This window comes from Salmo salar, chromosome ssa20, assembly GCF_905237065.1.
Source record: "Salmo salar chromosome ssa20, Ssal_v3.1, whole genome shotgun sequence".
Lineage (NCBI taxonomy): Eukaryota > Metazoa > Chordata > Actinopteri > Salmoniformes > Salmonidae > Salmo > Salmo salar.
The window spans coordinates 81687572-81712026 of NC_059461.1; the positions used below are offsets into that span (position 1 = coordinate 81687572).

Here is a 24455-nt window from a genome sequence, read left to right on the forward strand (position 1 = left end):
TGTCGAGGGGGCTTGTGTATTCTAACCCTGTCACTGTAGGGGGGGCTTGTGTATTCTAACCCTGCCACTGTAGGGGGGCTTGTGTATTCTAACCCTGTCACTGTCGAGGGGGCTTGTGTATTCTAACCCTTTCACTGTAGGGGGGCTTGTGTATTCTAACCCTGCCACTGTAGGGTGGCTTGTGTATTCTAACCCTGCCACTGTATGGGGGGCTTGTGTATTCTAACCCTGCCACTGTAGGGGGGCTTGTGTATTCTAACCCTGCCACTGTAGGGGGGCTTGTGAATTCTAACCCTGTCACTGTCGGGGGGGCTTGTTTATTCTAACCCCTGCCACTGTAGGGGGGCTTGTGTATTCTAACCCTGTCACTGTAGGGGGGCTTGTGTATTCTAACCCTGTCACTGTTGGGGGGGCTTGTGTATTCTAACCCTGTCACTGTAGGGGGGCTTGTGTATTCTAACCCTGTCACTGTAGGGGGGCTTGTGTATTCTAACCCTGTCACTGTCGAGGGGGCTTGTGTATTCTAACCCTGTCACTGTAGGGGGGCTTGTGTATTCTAACCCTGTCACTGTAGGGGGGCTTGTGTATTCTAACCCTGTCACTGTCGGGGGGCTTGTGTATTCTAACCCTGTCACTGTAGGGGGGGCTTGTGTATTCTAACCCTGTCACTGTAGGGGGGCTTGTGTATTCTAACCCTGTCACTGTCGGGGGGGCTTGTGTATTCTTACCCTGTCACTGTAGGGGGGGCTTGTGTATTCTCACCCTGTCACTGTAGGGGGGCTTGTGTATTCTAATCCTGTCACTGTCGGGGGGCTTGTGTATTCTTACCCTGTCACTGTAGGGGGGCTTGTGTATTCTCACCCTGTCACTGTAGGGGGGCTTGTGTATTCCAACCCTGTCACTGTAGGGGGCTTGTGTATTCTAACCCTGTCACTGTAGGGGGGCTTGTGTATTCTAACCCTGCCACTGTAGGGGGGGCTTGTGTATTCTAACCCTGTCACTGTAGGGGGGCTTGTGTAATCTAACCCTGTCACTGTAGGGGGCTTGTGTATTCTAACCCTGTCACTGTAGGGGGGGCTTGTGTATTCTAACCCTGCCTTTGTAGGTGGGCTTGTGTATTCTAACCCTGTCACTGTCGGGGGGCTTGTGTATTCTTACCCTGCCACTGTAGGGGGGCTTGTGTATTCTAACCCTATCACCGTAGGGGGGCTTGTGTATTCTAACCCTGCCACTGTAGGGGGGCTTGTGTATTCTAACCCTGCCACTGTAGGGGGGTTGTGTATTCTAACCCTGCCACTGTAGGGGGGCTTGTGTATTCTAACCCTGTCACTGTAGGGGGCTTGTGTATTCTAACCCTGTCACTGTAGGGGGGGCTTGTGTATTCTAACCCTGTCACTGTAGGGGGGCTTGTGTATTCTAACCCTGTCACTGTAGGGGGGCTTGTGTATCCTAACCCTGTCACTGTAGGGGGGCTTGTGTATTCTAACCCTGCCACTGTAGGGGGGCTTGTGTATTCTAACCCTGTCACTGTAGGGGGGCTTGTGTATTCTAACCCTGCCACTGTAGGGGGGCTTGTGTATTCTAACCCTGTCACTGTAGGGGGGCTTGTGTATTCTAACCCCTGTCACTGTAGGGGGGCTTGTGTATTCTAACCCTGTCACTGTAGAGGGGGCTTGTGTATTCTAACCCTGTCACTGTAGGGGGGGCTTGTGTATTCTAACCCTGTCACTGTAGGGGGGGCTTGTGTATTCTAACCCTGCCACTGTAGTGGGGGCTTGTGTATTCTAACCCTGTCACTGTAGGGGGGCTTGTGTATTCTAACCCTGTCACTGTAGGGGGCTTGTGTATTCTAACCCTGCCACTGTAGGGGGGCTTGTGTATTCTAACCCTGTCACTGTAGGGGGGCTTGTGTATTCTAACCCTGCCACTGTAGGGGGGCTTGTGTATTCTAACCCTGTCACTGTAGGGGGGCTTGTGTATTCTAACCCTGCCACTGTAGGGGGGCTTGTGTATTCTAACCCTGTCACTGTCGAGGGGGCTTGTGTATTCTAACCCCTGTCACTGTAGGGGGGGCTTGTGTATCCTAACCCTGTCACTGTAGGGGGGGCTTGTGTATTCTAACCCTGCCACTGTTTGGGGGCTTGTGTATTCTAACCCTGTCACTGTAGGGGGGCTTGTGTATTCTAACCCTGCCACTGTAGGGGGGCTTGTGTATTCTAACCCTGTCACTGTAGGGGGGCTTGTGTATTCTAACCCTGCCACTGTAGGGGGGCTTGTGTATTCTAACCCTGTCACTGTCGAGGGGGCTTGTGTATTCTAACCCTGTCACTGTAGGGGGGCTTGTGTATTCTAACCCTGCCACTGTAGGGGGGCTTGTGTATTCTAACCCTGTCACTGTCGAGGGGGCTTGTGTATTCTAACCCTTTCACTGTAGGGGGCTTGTGTATTCTAACCCTGCCACTGTAGGGTGGCTTGTGTATTCTAACCCTGCCACTGTATGGGGGCTTGTGTATTCTAACCCTGCCACTGTAGGGGGGCTTGTGTATTCTAACCCTGCCACTGTAGGGGGGCTTGTGAATTCTAACCCTGTCACTGTCGGGGGGGCTTGTTTATTCTAACCCTGCCACTGTAGGGGGGCTTGTGTATTCTAACCCTGTCACTGTAGGGGGGCTTGTGTATTCTAACCCTGTCACTGTTGGGGGGCTTGTGTATTCTAACCCTGTCACTGTAGGGGGGCTTGTGTATTCTAACCCTGTCACTGTAGGGGGGCTTGTGTATTCTAACCCTGTCACTGTCGAGGGGGCTTGTGTATTCTAACCCTGTCACTGTAGGGGGGCTTGTGTATTCTAACCCTGTCACTGTAGGGGGGCTTGTGTATTCTAACCCTGTCACTGTCGGGGGGCTTGTGTATTCTAACCCTGTCACTGTAGGGGGGCTTGTGTATTCTAACCCTGTCACTGTAGGGGGGCTTGTGTATTCTAACCCTGTCACTGTCGGGGGGGCTTGTGTATTCTTACCCTGTCACTGTAGGGGGGCTTGTGTATTCTCACCCTGTCACTGTAGGGGGGCTTGTGTATTCTAATCCTGTCACTGTCGGGGGGGCTTGTGTATTCTTACCCTGTCACTGTAGGGGGGCTTGTGTATTCTCACCCTGTCACTGTAGGGGGGCTTGTGTATTCCAACCCTGTCACTGTAGGGGGGTTTGTGTATTCTAACCCTGTCACTGTAGGGGGGCTTGTGTATTCTAACCCTGCCACTGTAGGGGGGGCTTGTGTATTCTAACCCTGTCACTGTAGGGGGGCTTGTGTAATCTAACCCTGTCACTGTAGGGGGGCTTGTGTATTCTAACCCTGTCACTGTAGGGGGGCTTGTGTATTCTAACCCTGCCTTTGTAGGTGGGCTTGTGTATTCTAACCCTGTCACTGTCGGGGGGCTTGTGTATTCTTACCCTGCCACTGTAGGGGGGCTTGTGTATTCTAACCCTATCACCGTAGGGGGGGCTTGTGTATTCTAACCCTGCCACTGTAGGGGGGCTTGTGTATTCTAACCCTGCCACTGTAGGGGGGGCTTGTGTATTCTAACCCTGCCACTGTAGGGGGGCTTGTGTATTCTAACCCTGTCACTGTAGGGGGGCTTGTGTATTCTAACCCTGTCACTGTAGGGGGGCTTGTGTATTCTAACCCTGTCACTGTAGGGGGGCTTGTGTATTCTAACCCTGTCACTGTAGGGGGGCTTGTGTATTCTAACCCTGCCACTGTAGGGGGGCTTGTGTATTCTAACCCTATCACCGTAGGGGGGCTTGTGTATTCTAACCCTGTCACTGTAGGGGGGCTTGTGTATTCTAACCCTGTCACTGTAGGGGAGCTTGTGTATTCTAACCCTGTCACTGTAGGGGAGCTTGTGTATTCTAACCCTGCCACTGTAGGGGGGCTTGTGTATTCTTACCCTGCCACTGTAGGGGGCTTGTGTATTCTTACCCTGCCACTGTAGGGGGGCTTGTGTATTCTAACGCTGTCACTGTATTCTAACCCTGCCACTGTAGGGGGGGCTTGTGTATTCTAACCCTGTCACTGTAGGGGGGCTTGTGTATTCTAACCCTGTCACTGTAGGGGGGCTTGTGTATTCTAACCCTGCCACTGTAGGGGGGCTTGTGTATTCTAACCCTGTCACTGTAGGGGGGCTTGTGTATTCTAACCCTGCCACTGTAGGGGGGCTTGTGTATTCTAACCCTGTCACTGTAGGGGGGCTTGTGTATTCTTACCCTCTGTGTGTATGGCAGAGACGTAGCTCCAGTTGTATCTCTTGACAATGTCCACCATGGCTCTGGCCTGCTGAGCATCCGATGGCACCACCCTCATAAAGTACTTATACAAACTCTGTTGGCGAAAACAGTACTTATAAAGAACTTATACAGACTCTGTTGGAGAAAAACAGTACTTATAAAGTACTTATACAGACTCTGTTGGAGAAAAACAGTACTTATAAAGTACTTATACAGACTCTGTTGGCGAAAACAGTACTTATAAAGTACTTATACAGACTCTGTTGGAGAGAAACAGTACTTATAAAGTACTTATACAGACTCTGTTGGAGAGAAACAGTACTTATAAAGTACTTATACAGACGGTTGGAGAAAAACAGTACTTATAAAGTGTTTATATAGATTCTGTTGAAGAGAAACAGTAGGATACTCATAAAGTACTAATAAGATTGAATAGAATGAAGTAGATCATAGAAAATAGAATAGAGTCAAATAAATGTGAAAATAATTGTGTGGCTACCTTGTCACTGAGGTCCATGCTGGTAGCAGAGTAGGCGATCTGGGGTATGTTGAAGAGCTGTAGGAGGTTCTGGACTTGGATGGCCACAGAGCTGGAGCCTGGTCCTATCAGCCCGACGATGGGCTTCTTCCCCCGCATAGGGGTTGCAGCAGGGTCCGCACACCTCGGCCCTCCCCTCCCATCGGCTCCTCCCCCGCCTCCCCCCCACACACTGCCTCCCCCCACCTCGGCCTCGTCGGAGGACACCAGGGAGTCTCGTATGAACTCAATGCTCTGCTCCAGGGCCACAGCAGAGTGCCAGCAGGAGTCTCTTATCTCACAGCCCAGGCTGATGTTGGGGAGGATCCGGGGGTCAGCGTTGATACGGTCTAGAGTGTGCAGCATGGCCTCAACACGCTGGATACCGTACTGCTCACGCACCGAACCGCATTTACGTTCATGTACCTGGGGGAGGAACACACACACACACATATATATATACAGCATCACTACACACACACACATAGAGCATCACTACACACACACATATACAGCATCACTACACACACACACATATATATATACAGCATAACTACACACACACACATATATATATACAGCATCACTACACACACACACATATATATATACAGCATCACTACACACACACACATATATATACAGCATCACTACACACACACACATATACAGCATCACTACACACACACATATACAGCATCACTACACACACACACACACACACACACATACAGCATCACTACACACACACACATAGAGCATCACAACACACACACATATACAGCATCACTACACACACACACACACACACATATACAGCATCACTACACACACACACACACATATACAGCATCACTATACAGCATCACTACACACACACACACACACACACACACACACACACACACACACACACACACACACACACACACACACACACACACACACACACACACACACACACACACACACTGGATACTGCTTATGCTATTTGATTTGATTTCTAACACCTTGGGTGGATAGCATACACCGTCACACAGTCTGAAATTATTGACACCCCTTGACAAAGAATAGCAAAAATGACTGTATAATATAAATAATTCAAAAACTGAGCCATATTGTATGCTAAAACAGTTTTGGTAAATTATGTTATTTTATACTAATACAATTGCTCAGAGAAATATATTTTGTTAACAAGTAATTGTTTTTTTCTCAAAAAGGTAGGGGTCAAAATTATTGACACCCCTGTTTTAAATACCTTTAAAACCTTCCTTCACTATGCGAGGATAAAAACACTGTTTTCTGAGTTGGAGAACACATTGGGAGAGATCTTAGACCAGTCCTCCAATCAGAACCCTTCCAGATCCCTGATATCCTTTGTCTGTGCATATGGACTGTCCTCTTCAATTCAAAGACATATGGGCTGTCCTCTTCAATTCAAAGACATATGGGCTGTCCTCTTCAATTCAAAGACATATGGACTGTCCTCTTCAATTCAAAGACATATGGACTGTCCTCTTCAATTCAAAGACATCTGGACGGCCTCTTCAATTCAAAGACATCTGGACTGTCCTCTTCAATTCAAAGACATCTGGACTGTCCTCTTCAATTCAAAGACATATGGACTGTCCCCTTCAATTCAAAGACATATGGACTGTCCTCTTCAATTCAAAGACATATGGACTGTCCTCTTCAATTCAAAGACATAAGGACTGTCCTCTTCAATTCAAAGACATATGGACTGTCCTCTTCAATTCAAAGACATATGGACTGTCCTCTTCAATTCAAAGACATATGGACTGTCCTCTTCAATTCAAAGACATCTGGACGGCCTCTTCAATTCAAAGACATCTGGACTGTCCTCTTCAATTCAAAGACATCTGGACTGTCCTCTTCAATTCAAAGACATATGGACTGTCCTCTTCAATTCAAAGACATCTGGACTGTCCTCTTCAGTTCAAAGACATATGAACTGTCCTCTTCAATTCAAAGACATATGGAACGTCCTCTTCAATTCAAAGACATATGGACTGTCCTCTTCAATTCAAAGACATCTGGACTGTCCTCTTCAGTTCAAAGACATATGGACTGTCCTCTTCAATTCAAAGACATCTGGACTGTCCTCTTCAGTTCAAAGACATATGGACTGTCCTCTCCAATTCAAAGACATCTGAACTGTCCTCTTCAATTCAAAAGACATCTGGACTGTTCTCTTCAATTCAAAGACATATGGAATGTCCTCTTCAATTCAAAGACATCTGGACTGTCCTCTTCAATTCTAACCCCAGGTTTTCAATGGGTTTTAAGTGTGGAAGCTAAGACGGCCATTGCAAAATGTTGATTTTGTGGCTGATACATCGTTTCCATTTTGGATTTTGATGTGTGCTTAGGGTTCATCTTGCTGGTAGATTCACTTGCAGAGGCAACCAGGTTTTTGGCTAAAATGTACTGCTAGTGGGTAAAGTTCATTACGATGTTGACCTTAACAAGGACCTCAGGACCAGTGGAAAATAAACAGACCCATAATACTAAAGATCTAGCATCATATTTTACAGTAGGTATGGGGTTCTGTTCCGCTCATACATTCCCACTGGTGTGCAGAGCCAAAGAGCTACATTTTAATCTTATCCAACAAATGGAAACACCTGCTGTTTGCTAAACAGCATTGGCACTTGGATTGAAACCATTTTATTGAGCAAACAATATAGCTCCGTATTTAAATGATTTGTTGTATACAGTCATTTTGGCTAATCTTTATCGGGGTACCAATCATTTCAGACCCCACTGTCCATCACACTCACACCATCAGTCATTCATGTGTACATACAGGATGGCTTAGTCTCTGAGGGTTGTACCTTGTCCGCTGTCGGCTGGTGATGGACAGAGAACAGGGCTCCTATGATGATGTCACCAGGGATGTGTGCCACGACTCGCCGCTCGTTAGACTGGGAATCGCCAACAGTCCCACGCCACGCCCACATGGGCAGAACCAGGATGATCCAGATCATCTCATCGGTCAGTTTGTTAACTAAGAATATGTCTTGATGAGGTGTCTTGATGAGGTGTCTTGATGTCCAGTTTGGTCAAGAACTACTACGCTTCATAAGAGTAAAGTTCCTCTCCATATTGGGGAGTGGTAGCAAGGCCCCCAAAAAATAACAAAAAAATGTAGACTTCCTCTTCCTCCTCCTGCTGCAGAGGTCAAGGAAAGGCCATTGCCACGTTAACAATAACGAGTGCCAGTGAGAAGCAGTGTATCCTGGGAAATACTTTTCAATCCTTCTGGTCGAAACCGAACTCCACTCTGGTTGGTTGAGGAATATCCTCCTCTATGGTGAAGCAGTGGTGTCCATGGTAACAGGTAACAGACAGGTAAAGGGGCGGGTCATTACCTGTAAACAGAGGTAGTGGGGGGTTAGGGTCTGAATGCGGCAGGGGAAATCCATCTTTTATAGTGGCTTACTTTCCTGTTCTCAGATCAATCTGTTATCTACCTGTTACACATCAGGGAGTAAGGAAGGCTACCATTTACATTTTACATTACATTTAAGTCATTTAGCAGACGCTCTTATCCAGAGCGACTTACAAATTGGTGCATTCACCTTATGATATCCAGCGGAACAACCACTTTACAATAGTGCATCTAAATCTTTTAAGGGGGGGTTAGAAGGATTACTTTATCCTATCCTAGGTATTCCTTAAAGAGGTGGGGTTTCAGGTGTCTCCGGAAGGTGGTGATTGACTCCGCTGTCCTGGCGTCGTGAGGGAGCTTGTTCCACCATTGGGGTGCCAGAGCAGCGAACAGTTTTGACTGGACTGAGCGGGAACTGTGCTTCCTCAGAGGTAGGGGGGCCAGCAGGCCAGAGGTGGATGAACGCAGTGCCCTTGTTTGGGTGTAGGGCCTGATCAGAGCCTGAAGGTATGGAGGTGCCGTTCCCTTCACAGCTCCGTAGGCAATCACCATGGTCTTGTAGCGGATGCGAGCTTCAACTGGAAGCCAGTGGAGAGAGCGGGGTGACGTGAGAGAACTTGGGAAGGTTGAACACCAGACGGGCTGCGGCGTTCTGGATGAGTTGTAGGGGTTTAATGGCACAGGCAGGGAGCCCAGCCAACAGCGAGTTGCAGTAATCCAGACGGGAGATGCCAAGTGCCTGGATTAGGACCTGCGCCGCTTCCTGTGTGAGGCAGGGTCGTACTCTGCGAATGTTGTAGAGCATGAACCTACAGGATCGGGTCACCGCCTTGATGTTAGTGGAGAACGACAGGGTGTTGTCCAGGATCACGCCAAGGTTCTTAGCACTCTGGGAGGAGGACACAAGGGAGTTGTCAACCGTGATGGCGAGATCATGGAACGGGCAGTCCTTCCCGGGAGGAAGAGCAGCTCCGTCTTGCCGAGGTTCAGCTTGAGCTGGTGATCCGTCATCCACACTGATATGTCTGACAGACATGCAGAGATGCGATTCGCCGCCTGCTTATCAGAAGGGGGAAAGGAGAAGATTAATTGTGTGTCGTCTGCATAGCAATGATAGGAGAGACCATGTGAGGATATGACAGAGCCAAGTGACTTGGTGTATAGTGAGAATAGGAGAGGGCCTAGAACAGAGCCCTGGGGGACACCAGTGGTGAGAGCGCATGGTGCGGAGACAGATTCTCGCCACGCCACCTGGTAGGAGCAACCTGTCAGGTAGGACGCAATCCAAGCGTGGGCCGCGCCGGAGATGCCCAACTCGGAGAGGGTGGAGAGGAGGATCTACCAGAGAGGCTGGGAGGGACTCACTGCTAAATGGAGAAGGAGAACAATAACATACAACACCAGACCAAGCCTCAGAGCACAGTGAAAACCTATCCAAACAGCCTTATACTCTCACATGAATCCTACCAGTTTCACACCGTTGCCTCATCAGAATATCACTATAAGTTGTATGATTGAGGCCTTGTGTAGCTTTTCAAAGGTCCAGTTCCCAAACTGCTCATGATGAACAACACGGTCCCTCTACCTAATGTCATAAACTATAACTAAAACTTGTTTGTATTTTAAGCAAATATAATGAACAAAAATATAAACGCAACATGTAAAGTGTTAGTCCCATGTTTCATAAGCGGAAATAAAGGATCCCAGACATTTTTCATACGCACAAAAAGCTTATTTCTCTCCAATTTTGTGCACAAATTTGTTTACATCCCTGTTAATTAGTACACACGTGCACCTTTGTGCTGGGGACAATAAAAGGCCACTCTAAACAACACAATGCCACAGATGTCTCAAGTTTTGAGGGAGAGTGCAAATGGCATGCTGACTGCAGGAATGTCCACCAGAGCTATTAATTTCTCTACCATAAGCCGCCTCCAACGTTGTTTTAGAGAATTTGGCAGTATGTCCAACCGGCCTCACAACCACAGACCACATGTAACCACGCCAGCCCAGGACCTCCACATCCGGCTTCTTCACCTGCAGGATCATCTGAGACCAGCCACCAGCTGATGAAACTGAGGAGTATTTCTGTCTGTAATAAAGTCATTTTGTGGGGTAAAAACTTGTTCTGATTGACTGGGCCTGGCTCCCCAATGACTGGGCCTAGCTCCCATGCTCCCAAGCCTATGCCCCCCCCCCTAGGCGCCCCTGCCCAGTCATGTGAAATCCATAGATTAGGGCCTAATGAATTTATTTCAATTGACTGATTTCCTTATATGAACTGTAACTCAGTAAAATAGTTGAAATTGTTGCATTTATATTTTTGTTCAGTATATATTCAACCTCACGTCAACTACGCATAACCACATGTCAGCCACAGGTATAACATATTTCAAGCAGCGGGAAGCACCGTACACAGAGTCGTTTTTTAGGGGATGGGTCCAGCGTTAACGCTTGAAGCTTTTGATGTTTATGTAAATAGACTTGATCAAGGTCGTCGGAATGTTGGCAGAGTGGCGGGCCCAACAGCTCGAGCAGTAGGCGGGAAACGATTGGGTCAAGGGATGTAATTAATATGACAGCATCATTACAGCGCCGTAAACGGGAGAGCTGCTCGCGCTGGGTCCATTCCGCTGCACCGACCTCTTCCTCAGAGCTATTCATCCTGCAGCCCGCGAGACTGATTTATTATGGTACAGACTCCTCCACCACCGTCTCTCTCTTTCTTTCTCTCTCTCTCTTTCTTTCTTTCTTTCTTTCTTTCTCTCTCTCTTTCTCTCTCTCTTTCTTTCTCTTTTTTCTTTCTCTCTCTCTTTCTCGCGCGCGCTCTCTTCCTCGCCAAGGCTGCGGGCGGTATTGCATACCTGTCGCTCTGTATGTGCTCTCCTATAGAGCACATCTCACTTTATTACGGAACCTAATTAATTCCCCCTCTGTCCCATTCACAGAAACATATATCTTCTGAATTAGGCATGCACGTTTATCATTCCGTAGGCTACAGAGGACACTGCGCTTCTCTCACACCAGTAGAAATTGACAGGCTTGGCTGCCACATTCAACACACCACGGTTAACGCTTTAAATAAACCCCGTTAATACACCGGACAATCAACAGTCTGGGAGATTGACATTGCTCGTAGATGTTGTCATTGACTGGTTGAGTAAACCGAGCGGGAGATGATAGCATGATTTTCACATGATGAGCCTGTGCCCATAAAATGACATATTTTATTTGATTTAACCCTTATTTTACCAGGTAAGTTGACAGAGAACACGTTCTCATGTACAGCAACGACCTGAGGAATAGTTACAGGATGGAGGAGGGGGATGAAAGAGCCAATTGTAAACTGGAGATTATTAGGTGACCTTGATGGAATGAGGGCCAGATTGGGAATTTAGCCAGGACACCGGGGTTAACACCCCCACTCTAACGATAAGTGCCATGGGATCTTTAATTACCTCAGAGTCAGGACACCCGTTTAACGTCCCATCCGAAAGACAGCACCCTAAATGTATTGGATATTTGTGCCTGTGTAGCCTATATAATGCCCCTGTGAAGTCTGCCAATGGGAATGTGCTCCAAGCAGGGGCAGACTGGCCCGAAATGCCAGATGGCTGGTCCATTTTTAGCCCAGTGGGCCTGTCTAACTTTTTTTCTTCAAATGTTTTATTATCTGGCTAATAATGGTGGCATTATGGAAACAAATGGGTCGGTGTGTTAGAAAAGGTATGGCCTTTCTTGTCCCATTCCGCTCCTGGCTCCATGGTTAACAATGTCAAATAACAAGACGTGGCGATGGTCTGTATGTCTGTCTCATAGTCTGTGTAAACGGGACGGATGTGGTAGCTGCATGCGCTTGCCCTTCGGAGCTGTCCGCGGTGCTGAAATTGAACCATAACAACAGTCGTCGCGCGCGCCACCGTTTACCCACTGAACCATTGCAGAGAAGAGAGTCCTGTAACTTGTATCTTTCTCTTGACAACGTTAAGCAAAATCCTCACCGTTCAGACAGACTTAAAGACAGGAGTGCAAGAAGGCTGTCTGCTACACGGAATTATGTCACAGAGAGAGAACAGCAAGTCTGTAGCATTTGGGGGAGGGGGTACGGTACCAACAACCAACCCCGTTAACGTCAGGATATATGCACGTTGGCAGGAGCTTTTAACGGGCAATTAATGCAAAAACATGACAGAGACATAATCTGAAATGAGTATTATCATTGTCTGACGTCAACCAAAATCCTGTCTCTCCATTCCATAGGAAGTAAACATAGTGGAGGCTATCTGCTGTGTCTCACTGCTGCATCCACAGGCTGAACGCGCAGTTACCTTAAATCCACATCTATACACAGAGAGCCTTACCGTGTCAATCTGACCCTGCCACGGTCGGGGGGCTCGTGTCATCACATGTAGCCTACGACCTCGTTAATTTCGACGGGATAACGGCAGAACCAGCACCGGCTGCTCGCGACCAAGGCCACAGCTTGAGCTCATCTCGTCTTCATGTCACGCACAAACTCTGCCGGTGCTATGTCTGCTCACGCATCGCGCGCCAAACCCCCTCTTCTCTTCTCTGCGCTGGTCTCTCAATCCCCCTCTCTCTATCTCCTCTCAGACAGTCTGTCTCGCGACGGGGCAGCGTTATCTGACCGTTCTCTAGATCCTCACACTGTGCTGAGGAGTGACTGTCATATGTGTTTGTCTTTCTGACACAACTCCACTCAGGGAGAACTGCGGTTGGTGAGCTTGTGTTTTTTGTTTGGGTTATTTCCTGCTGCGCCTGCCGCTTTCAGACCGCAAGGTGACTGGCTCGTGTCATTCGAAGCCCCGCTCAGCGCGCGCCTTCCCCTCCAGTAAAAGTCCGGTTCGGTGCCTTTGAGTTTCTCTATTCTAGTGTTCCACCTTGCGAACATGTTGGTGAATGAATCCCCGCATTGAACCAGTGACACTAGGCTAGATCACCAAATACACACAGATCACCAGATCACACACACACACACAACACACACACAGTGATTAACAGTGTGTGTGTGTGTCTGTAGTGTGTGTGTGTGTGTGTGTGTGTGTGTGTGTGTGTTTGTGCATGTGTGTGTCCTCTCAAAAGGAGAATGTCAAGTCTACCACCCTGTGGCCATCCTGAGACATATTGATGGAATGAGAATCTGGGTGTGTTTATTGATCAATGACACTGTCATTCATCTCACACACACACACACACACACACACACACACACACACACACACACACACACACACACACACACACACACACACACACACACACACACACACACACACACATTAGGCTGGTCTCAGTAACACAAACAGCAGTGTAAATCATTAGTACTGTCATCAGCAGGCGGGAACAATACACAGTTAGGCTATTATACTCTCTAATATTAATATAGCCTGTCACACAGCTACAAGCTTTGTTGCAGGCAGTCAAAATATGCTTTGGTGCTAAAATGTTCCTGATATCATATTATATTTCCAATTAATAGAATGCATTCCACGAGAGGACAGCTTGGTGTTATAAACACAAATTCCAGGATGCCAGAAATATCACGGGAATCAGATGAGATCAACCGGGTTTTGACACAACTGCCATTGATACAGGAGTAAACAGCCGCCAGCCCACCTCTCATCGTGAAAACACACTCATCTAACATGTTCATCGTTCGTTTAGGAACTAAATAATACAACTCAACAGTATCCTATCAATGTAAAAGCTTAAATTTGAAATTAAAAATGTATTACTTTGCATTTTTAACCCAATGCTTTTTACAGAAACATAAATACAATTGACTGCTCTGTTGTTTTTTCTGAATGTAAGACTAATCCAAAAGTTATATGGGAAAAGCTAGTTGAATAGGCCTACCTCGACTAGGCCGTGGTGCATGTCTTGGAGAAACCCCCACTCTTCTCCGATCGGCGCATCATGGTTGTGATTATACCACTTTTTCATCCTGGCAACGACGGAATCTCTAGTCTTTGTTCCCGTGCTCTTCGCTCGCTCTCTGTCTGTCGCCCTCACACTGCACGGCTCCCACCGATCTGACACTTTCTGCTCGCTCTCTTTCCCACTCTCTCTTTCTCTCTACCTGTATCTCAGTCTGTGTTTCACTCAGCACTCTCTGTGTGCTCTCTCTTTTCAATGTGTATAGGCTAAGTGTGTTTGTGTGAATGGATGGTTGGATAGATGGATGGATGGATGGATAGATGGATGGATGGATGGATGGATGGGCGGATACAGATTCAGGGGGAGTCTTTGGGGGCTTGGTCATAAACAAGGCCAGGATTAAATTGCCAGCCAAATGCAAGAGGGATTAGAAGACCATTAAAAGCAAACAAAGAATTTAAAGCAGAAATACACACTAAATACACACTAAATACACACTAAATAGCAAAGTCTATAGGGAGCCTACACACACAAACACACAAATGGTGGGCTGGATAGAGCGCGCATCTAACAGGCTCCCTCTAGACTTTGCTATTTAGTGTGTATTTCTTCTTTAATTCTTTGTTTTCTCAAAATGTTTGTGCTAAATTACTATTCCATTTTTATCTCTATATTACTCTTTCTTTACCCATTTATTTATTCTTTTGTTGTCAAGAGGTGAACCTGGAGAGAGAAGAACCTGGAGCGAGGTGAAACTGGAGAGAGAAGAACCTGGGGAGAGAAGAACCTGGAGAGAGAAGAACCTGGGTAGAGAAGAACCTGGAGAGAGAAGAACCTGGAGAGAGAAGAACCTGGAGAGAGAAGAACCTGGAGAGAGAAGAACCTGGAGAGAGGTGAACCTGGAGAGAGGTGAAACTGGAGAGAGAAGAACCTGGGGAGAGAAGAACCTGGAGAGAGAAGAAACTGGGGAGAGAAGAACCTGGGTAGAGAAGAACCTGGGTAGAGAAGAACCTGGGTAGAGAAGAACCTGGAGAGAGAAGAACCTGGAGAGAGAAGAACCTGGAGAGAGGTGAACCTGGAGAGAGGTGAACCTGGAGAGAGAAGAACCTGGAGAGAGAAGAACCTGGAGAGAGAAGCACCTGGGGAGAGGTGAACCTGGAGAGAGAAGAACCTGGGGAGAGAAGAACCTGGAGAGAGAAGAACGTGGAGAGAGGTGAAACTGGAGAGAGAAGAACCTGGGGAGAGAAGAACCTGGAGAGAGAAGAACCTGGAGAGAGAAGAACCTGGGTAGAGAAGAACCTGGAGAGAGAAGAACCTGAGGAGAGAAGAACCTGAGGAGAGAAGAACCTGAGGAGAGAAGAACCTGGAGAGAGGTGAACCTGGAGCGAGGTGAACCTGGGGAGAGGCGAACCTGGGGAGAGGCGAACCTGCGGAGAGGCGAACCTGGAGAGAGGTGGAGAGAGAGGAACCTGGAGAGAGACGAACCTGGCAAGAGATGAACCTGGGTAGAGGTGAACCTGGCTAGAGGTGAACCTGGCGAGAGGTGAACCTGGGGAGAGGTGAACCTGGGGAGAGGTGAACCTGGGGAGAGGTGAACCTGCAGAGAGGTGAACCTGCAGCGAGGTGAACCTGCAGGTAAGCATTTCATTGCCAACCAGGTCACCCATGATACAAGTCAGAATTCGATGTTCATCCATGTCTGAGGACATTGGGAGATGATGTGGAAACCTGCCACTAGGGGCAACCATGAGCGCTGTTACCTTCAAGTAAGTTTAGTTTTTACTATGATGTTGTGGGCAGGGATGGCAGATAGCTGTAAGCATCTGATTCAAAAGGTTGCCAGTTCAAATCCAGGACTAGAGAGTTGTTTTTTAGATTTTTGTTTTAAGCCTATCCCAAACTGTGATGACCCTTCCACTCTGTCTGCCGTATTCTTTCTCTTTGCTCTTGTTTTCCTTATTAGGATGTCGGCGGACGGAGCTGGGAGGGTCGTCAGCGACATGGGACACGCCTGGGCCCGGGTGTGTCCCAGGATAAATACACCTCTTCCCCATTCATTGAGGAGACTCTCTCCATGAGACACACTGATAGATTTTGGTTGTGGCATTTTTGTGGCCGTTTGGTTTGTTTGCTTTGGCACCTTTCAACACCCCTCATTATCACATTTATGCACGCAAACACTCACTTACACGACTGATTACTGACTACACACACACCATTGTTAATTGTATTTAGTTTACTTCAGTTAATACAGTGGGGCAAAAAAGTATTTAGTCAGCCACCAATTGTGCAAGTTCTCCCACTTAAAAAGATTAGAGAGGCCTGCAATTTTCATCATAGGTACACATCAACTATGACAGACAAAATGAGGAAAAAAAATCCAGAAAATCACATTGTAGGATTTTTAATGAATTTATTTGCAAATTATGGTGGAAAATAAGTATATGGTCACATACAAACAAGCAAGATTTCTGGCTCTCACAGACCTGTAACTTCTTCTTTAAGAGGCTCCTCTGTCCTCCACTCGTTACCTGTATTAATGGCACCTGTTTGAACTTGTTATCAGTATAAAAGACACCTGTCCACAACCTCAAACAGTCACACTCCAAACTCCACTATGGCCAAGACCAAAGAGCTGTCAAAGGACACCAGAAACAAAATTGTAGACCTGCACCAGGCTGGGAAGACTGAATCTGCAATAGGTAAGCAGCTTGGTTTGAAGAAATCAACTGTGGGAGCAATTATTAGGAAATGGAAGACATACAAGACCACTGATAATCTCCCTCGATCTGGGGCTCCACGCAAGATCTCACCCCGTGGGGTCAAAATTATCACAAGAATGGTGAGCAAAAATCCCAGAACCACACGGGGGGACCTAGTGAATGACCTGCAGAGAGCTGGGACCAAAGTAACAAAGTCTACTATCAGTAACACACTACGACGCCAGGGACTCAAATCCTGCAGTGCTAGACGTGTCCCCCTGCTTAAACCAGTACATGTCCAGGCCCGTCTGAAGTTTGCTAGAGAGCATTTGGATGATCCAGAAGAGGATTGGGAGAATGTCATATGGTCAGATGAAACCAAAATAGAACTTTTTGGTAAAAACTCAACTCGTCGTGTTTGGAGGACAAAGAATGCTGAGTTGCATCCAAAGAACACCATACCTACTGTGAAGCATGGGGGTGGAAACATCATGCTTTGGGGCTGTTCTTCTGCAAAGGGACCAGGAAGACTGATCCGTGTAAAGGAAAGAATGAATGGGGCCATGTATCGTGAGATTTTGAGTGAAAACCTCCTTCCATCAACAAGGGCATTGAAGATGAAACGTGGCTGGGTCTTTCAGCATGACAATGATCCCAAACACACCACCCGGGCAACGAAGGAGTGGCTTCGTAAGAAGCATTTCAAGGTCCTGGAGTGGCCTAACCAGTCTCCAGATCTCAACCCCATAGAAAATCTTTGGAGGGAGTTGAAAGTCCGTGTTGCCCAGCGACAGCCCCAAAACATCACTGCTCTAGAGGAGATCTGCATGGAGGAATGGGCCAAAATACCAGCAACAGTGTGTGAAAACCTTGTGAAGACTTACAGAAAACGTTTGACTTGTGTCATTGCCAACAAAGGGTATATAACAAAGTATTGAGATAAACTTTTGTTATTGACTAAATACTTATTTTCCACCATAATTTGCAAATAAATTAATTAAAAATCCTACAATGTGATTTTCTGGATTTTTTTTCTCATTTTGTCTGTCATAGTTGAAGTGTACCTATGATGAAAATTACAGGCCTCTCTCATCTTTTTAAGTGGGAGAACTTGCACAATTGGTGGCTGACTAAATACTTTTTTGCCCCACTGTAAGTATATTTTGTTATTCCTTATCTCCACATTGTCTCCCTTTTTGTTACGAACTTCGAGCCGGTTCGTGACACAAACCTTAACCCTTACCTTAACCATTCGTAGTTAATGACTAACCTTAACATGTCAGAGTTCATGTCTAAAACTAACCATAACCTTAACAATTGGCAGTTAATGCCTAAACTTGACCTTAAGCACTTTGAAATTTGACGTTTGAGAAACATGAATGAACGTCTAATTCTGACTGTCAGAGCTACTCTCAGAAAAAAGGTGCTAATCTAGAACCTAAAAGGTTTCTTCAGCTGTCACATTAGGAGAACCCTTTGAGGAACCCTTTTGGTCCCATGTAGAACCCTTTACACTGATGGTTCTACATGGAACCCAAAATAGTTCTACCTGGAACCAAAAAGGTTCAGAGGGTTATCCTTTTTTCTGAGTGTAGTTGTTCGTTGCACTGTGTACTCCATGTACTGTATATCATGTGTCGTGTCTTTGGCTATGCCGGATTAAGTGATATGACATGCTGTTCTATAAAATCCTTTCTCTGTAATTAATATTACCTGATTAAGATAATCATGTAAATGTAATTAACTAGAAAGTCGGGGCACCACGAAAGAGTGTTTATAGAGCTGTTATCTTCCGAATAAACTCTTAAAGACCTAGTAATATTTTACATCAATAGCAGTCAATATTATTCGTCACCTTATTTCAGTCTCATCTGAAAGTTGTAAATTCTTGGTTATCTTCACGAACCCTGGCTAACAAGTTGAATCAGCAATACAAAATTGGGTTTAATTATTTATTTACTAAATACCTAACTAATCACACAGAATTACATATACACAGAAAGCAATTTATGTCATACAGAAAATGCCCCTGGTGGACGGAACCTGTATGATGGCTTGTTGCACAAAGAGAGGGGGTTGGGCTTGAATGAAAGAGCGGGAAGACTGAGGAACAAAGGGAGAAGCTGTGCTATCGTAAATACAGTATCAATATGCATTCTAAATTACCGCCCATTTGGAAAAGGAAAATGCAATAAATATTTACTCTGAGCTGCGCTTCGGTAGGTTGGTCGTAGATGCTGGCCGTGTTGGCCAACAGAGATCTTCCTGTCCTCAGAAGAATGTCTCTGGTGGTAAATTGGATACGTTGTAGTATCTTCGTTGTGTGTTAGACTGGATACGTCGCCCGTCCTTTCCTAGCCCACGTTTACAGCTGCTGTTGCTAACTCATGGCTAGGATGTCTCACTTCTTTAGTGAATAAGAGTTCAAAGTTCATACCATTCACAACCAAAGCTCACGCTGCGGTTGGCTTAGTTCTGTAGTTGACATGTTAGTCCTTTTTAACGTATGGACCGTCGTCCTATCGTCCTCGGAACAGGAGGTTACATTTTCATCAAGGGCTTATATAGTGGAGGGAGAGAAGGGTGTGTTTCATAGTTTATAACCCGTGTCTCTTCACAGGGGCGGGCCACTGATTGAGCAGGGCTCTAACCTTATGAAAACCCAATTCTCTCATTTGGAAGCTAAAATTACATTTCATCTTTTCACAAATAGTTTCATTTAAATTGCATTTAAATTGAACAACAATTCCATGTGAATCTGATAACTATAATGTGTAGACTTTCCCAGAACCGAACAGACATCATATTCATTAAGTACCAACGCATATTTTCAACTGGTTGGATTACCGAAATATGGTTCCTTTCCCCCCACTTGTTTGATGTTCCCAGACTCTCTATGTTTAACAAAGGCTATTCAAGTCCTTCAGTAGAGTCAGAGAGAGAGGGGAAGGGAGAAAGGTATTTATGGGGGGGGGTCATAAACCTTACCCACAGGCCAACGTCATGACATGTGTATATGATGAATTAACTAACCTGAACTTGAATACACCTACATGCATGCTGAGCATTCAGAGCTTTAACTGATGCAGTGACAGTTTGACTATAAGATTCACGTCTCTCCCCTCTCTCTCTCCCCCCTTCTCTCTCTCTCCCCCTTCTCTCTCTCTCCCCTTCTCTCTCTCTCTCTCTCTCTCTCCCCTTCTCTCTCTCTCTCCCCTTCTCTCTCTCTCTCTCCCCCTTCTCTCTCTCTCTCTCTCTCTCTCTCTCTCTCTCCCCTTCTCTCTCTCTCTCTCTCCCCCCTTCTCTCTCTCTCCCCCCTTCTCTCTCTCCCCTTCTCTCTCTCTCTCCTCTCTCTTTCTCCCCCCTTCTCTCTCTCTCTCTCCCCTTCTCTCTCTCTCTCTCTCTCTCCCCTTCTCTCACTCTCTCACCTTCTCTCTCACCCTCTCTCTCTCTCATACTCTGATTCTATTCTCTCGCAGGCACACTTAAACAGACAGGCTAAATGTCACAGCACACACAATTGCACACATCCATTAATAAAGACACAAATATAGAAATGCTCCCTTCACTGCCACATAGTTCAGCTGGGCCAAATTACATTACCTGCTCTGTGTGAGGGAAAAGAGACCTGGGCTTCATTAACACTGTGTGTGTGTGTGTGTGTGTGTGTGTGTGTGTGTGTGTGTGTGTGTGTGTGTGTGTGTGTGTGTGTGTGTGTGTGTGTGTGGTGTGTGTGTGTGTGTGTGAGCATGTCAAGACTCAAAGGAACTGAGCTAAAATTCAACCTCCGAACTCCATCAACATTAACATTGTGATTGAGACACCACCAGAGCCCCCCAACCCAGTGGAGGAGATATGACTCAGCAGAAAGATCATGGGACACTATAAGTTCTGTTCTGCTCATGCATGCAAACACACACACACACACACACAAATAAAAGAGAGAATGTTACAGTAAGTAAATCAATTATTCACTGGCGTTTCAAAACAACACTGGGTATCCTCTGTTTCAAACCAAAATAGCACAACCTCCATTACATTTCATATGTGATATGTAAACCCTGAATGGAACTGCTCATCACAGATGGAAACAGAGAATGTTCCAGGGTCACGTCACCATGGCAACCACTGACAGCTGTTGCGAAAGAGATGTAATGACAACTTGCCAATGGAACTGCTAAGCTGTAATTAGCCTCACAAACGCCAGAGTCGAACTTACACACACACACACACACACACACACACACACACACACACACACACACACACACACACACACACACACACACACACACACACACACACACACACACACACACACAGCAGAGTTATAGATCTCTCCCGCTCAAAATGTACCTACCCCAAGATGATATTAAATGAAGACATTATTTGGATTATAATGGTCCATACTCACAAAACATCTGCATGCAGGGAGGTCAAGGCTTGAACGCTCTGTCAATCATTTTGTGACCCATGAGGTTAAATTCTATCACATTGATCTGAATGTGATCAATAACTGAATTGATTTAAATTGACTTGAATTGAATTAATATTATACAACGTGATGGTTTAATCCTGAATGCTGATTGGTTAAAACTGGAAATCCAGCCTGTGTCTTTTCCAAAAGTTACCACCAGCTCAATCTATGATGTTAAAATGCCTATTTACTCTGTTCCATGTGACTGCACAATCCACTGTCTCATCAGCCCAGCCAGGTAATTTATACACTTGATCTCCACTATAAAATGCATCTAGACATTATCTCACATTTCTTTAAGACTAACATTTAGTTTTCAACAGCAGAGATTTGTCTAAACCTTGCTGCCTGTCTCATTTACAACATTGTTTCAATAGTAAAATTCGACCTCCAGCTGTCCCGTAGTAATGCACATGTCGGGAGTCGGGACGAGACAGACAGGCAGGCAGTTTGAAGTCTGTCCAGCTTCAGTGTTTGAAGTGATGGTGTTAGCTGTGTTGTTGACTAGCTCCTCTGAACAACAGTGACCTGACGAGAGAGCACATATACCAGGTGAAATCATGCATCATTAGCTCATTGTTATGGATGTATCCAAATAAATGTCAGCTTAAACAAATGCAGCTACTTGGTTGTTATTCTGTTTGACGTGACCATAAGTTAGGCGTCGTTGGCTAGCTGCAAGCAAGGAATAAGATGGCAATGGAACCAACGACTAGGTCGCGTCTCTGGCAACGGAACCAATAGAACCAACGACTAGGCGGTTTGGGTAGCAACCCTAGATTTGTGTCGGGACTATATCTTGTGGAAGGATGAAATAGTATGAATACATTAGTCATTTAGCAGACACTCTTATCCAGAGTGACTTACAGTGGTGAATGCATACATTTCATTTTTCTCTGTACTGGTCCCCCGTGGGAATCGAACCCACAACCCTGGCGTTGCAAACATCATGCTCTACCAACTGAGCCACACGGGACATAAATTCATGACACACACGCACGCACGCACGCACGCACACGCACACACAGAAACATGCTGTACTCCCACAGACAATAAAATATTCTCTCTCTCTCTTTTACACACACACACACAAACACACACACACACACACACAAATAAAAGAGAGAATGTTACAGTAAGTAAATCAATTATTCACTGGCGTTTCAAAACAACACTGGGTATCCTCTGTTTCCATAGAGACACTGTTGATTTAATGCCACTACTCAGTGATTTGCTCTCTCTGTCTAAGTAGGACAAATATACGCAAATACACACTTAGACACAAGTACCAACAAATATTAATAAGTGGGGATTTAAATGATGAAACATGTGCTCTCTAGTAAATTGCTCATGTCTATCTAGTACTAATAACCAGGTCTGGGGAGGTAATCAGAGAGACATCATAACAATCTATACTACCAAAGCACCCCTCTCTCTTACACACTAAACTGACATAAATTGCTCTACACTGACTGGGATTTTTTGCCCTAAGGTTAAAATTTGGGGAGAGTAAACTGATCCTAAATCTGTGCCCAGGGCAACTTCTACCTTTAGCACAGCCAAATCATCCTAAATCACTGTCTCTAATGATAGTAGTCCTGTGGGACGTGATCAGGTCATACCTCCACCTAGTGGTGAGTTGGCTGTACATGTTTCCTTGGTATTTCTGTGTGGGAAATACTGCCTACCGACTGAGCCAAAATCTGCTGAAAATTCGAACTGCTATAATTGCACTCAATTACCGGTGGGTCTTATCTGACCACAGATCTGACTGCAGGCAAGGGTCACAGATTTCCTCTCCTGGTGTGTGTGCGCTGGTGTGTGTGTGTTAGAGAGAGAGAGAGAGAGAGAGAGAGAGAGAGAGAGAGAGAGAGAGAGAGAGAGAGAGAGAGAGAGAGAGCGCTGTTGGAGAGACTCAGCTAGCAGAACAGGCGAGCCCCTTGGACACAGTAATCCTATGACGTTAATTCCTGCTCGCTCGAGTGCGTTTTCATCGGGATCAGCCAAACCTCGTGCCCCTCAGCGGGAACATGTAACGGGTTTACGATCTTTATGATCTGCACACAAAAAACACAGTTGAACAGCCTACACTTTCACCGGCACATGATAATACAGCTGGATCATACACCAGGATAATACAGCTGGATAATACAGCTGGATAATACACCTGGATAATACACCTGGATAATACAGCTGGATAATACACCTGGATAATACACCTGGATAATACAGATGGATAATACAGCAAGATAATACACCTGGATAATACACCTGGATAATACACCTGAATAATACAGCTGGATAATACAGCAGGATAATACACCTGGATAATACACCTGGATAATACAGCTGAATAATACAGCAGGATAATACAGCAGGATAATACAGCAGGATAATACACCTGGATAATACAGCTGGATAATACAGCTGGATAATACACCTGGATAATACACCTGGATAATACAGCTAGATAATACACCTGGATAATACACCTGGATAATACAGCTGAATAATACAGCAGGCTAATGCACCTGGATAATACAGCTAGATAATACAGCTGGATAATACACCTGGATAATACAGCTGGATAATACAGCTGGATAATTAAGCTGGATAATACAGCTAGATAATAAAGCTGGATAATACACCTGATAATACAGCTGGATAATACAGCTGGATAATACAGCTGGATAATACACCTGGATAATACACCTGGATAATACACGTACATACCCAGTTCAAAAGGCATCACTCATTGTTCCAAATTAGGCCTACTGTTCGTGCTTCAAGTGGGGTTCTAACTCTCTGTTTCCAAGAATAAACTACACTATTGTTACTGTCACTGTGTAACATGGCCTACCCGAAGGCCTATAAGGTCCAGGTGACTTGACCATTGAGCACTAATTAATTTCAAACAACTTTATCCATTTATATTGCAACATTAGCCTACAATAGTCTTCTCTGTTCCTGTTTTGCGCACACTGGGACAGGTGTGAAATCTTCTCCAGTGTCGTTTCACTCTGTAGATAATGTGGTGAACGGCAGACATTAGCAGGAAGTCACTGTACAGTAGCTCATCTGTTCCACACTGTGAGATGGGATACTATGTGAGAGTTCCTCAGAAGTTGGAACCACTCCACTCTCTCACCCCAGATCATTCCCACGCA

At 45.9% G+C, this 24455-nt stretch overlaps 1 protein-coding gene across 2 annotated transcripts in view; it reads right to left on the bottom strand.

Moving 5' to 3' along the window:
* The window catches only part of LOC106581415 (metabotropic glutamate receptor 5), a 216895-nt gene extending 202519 nt beyond the window's left edge, over positions 1–14376 (bottom strand). Inside the window, exons 1-4 of one of the 2 annotated variants that reach the window (XM_014163472.2) lie at positions 14089–14376; positions 7655–8191; positions 4782–5225; positions 4262–4376 (exon numbers count right to left, since the gene is read on the bottom strand). In XM_014163472.2, the coding sequence (XP_014018947.2) occupies positions 4262–4376; positions 4782–5225; positions 7655–7807 (712 nt within the window). In that variant the 5' untranslated portion in view covers positions 7808–8191; positions 14089–14376. Of the gene's footprint in view, positions 1–4261; positions 4377–4781; positions 5226–7654; positions 8192–12572; positions 13169–14088 lie in introns of those variants that run through there. The other variant, XM_045704000.1, reaches the window with a different exon arrangement.
* Positions 14377–24455: the final 10079 nt, after the last annotated feature.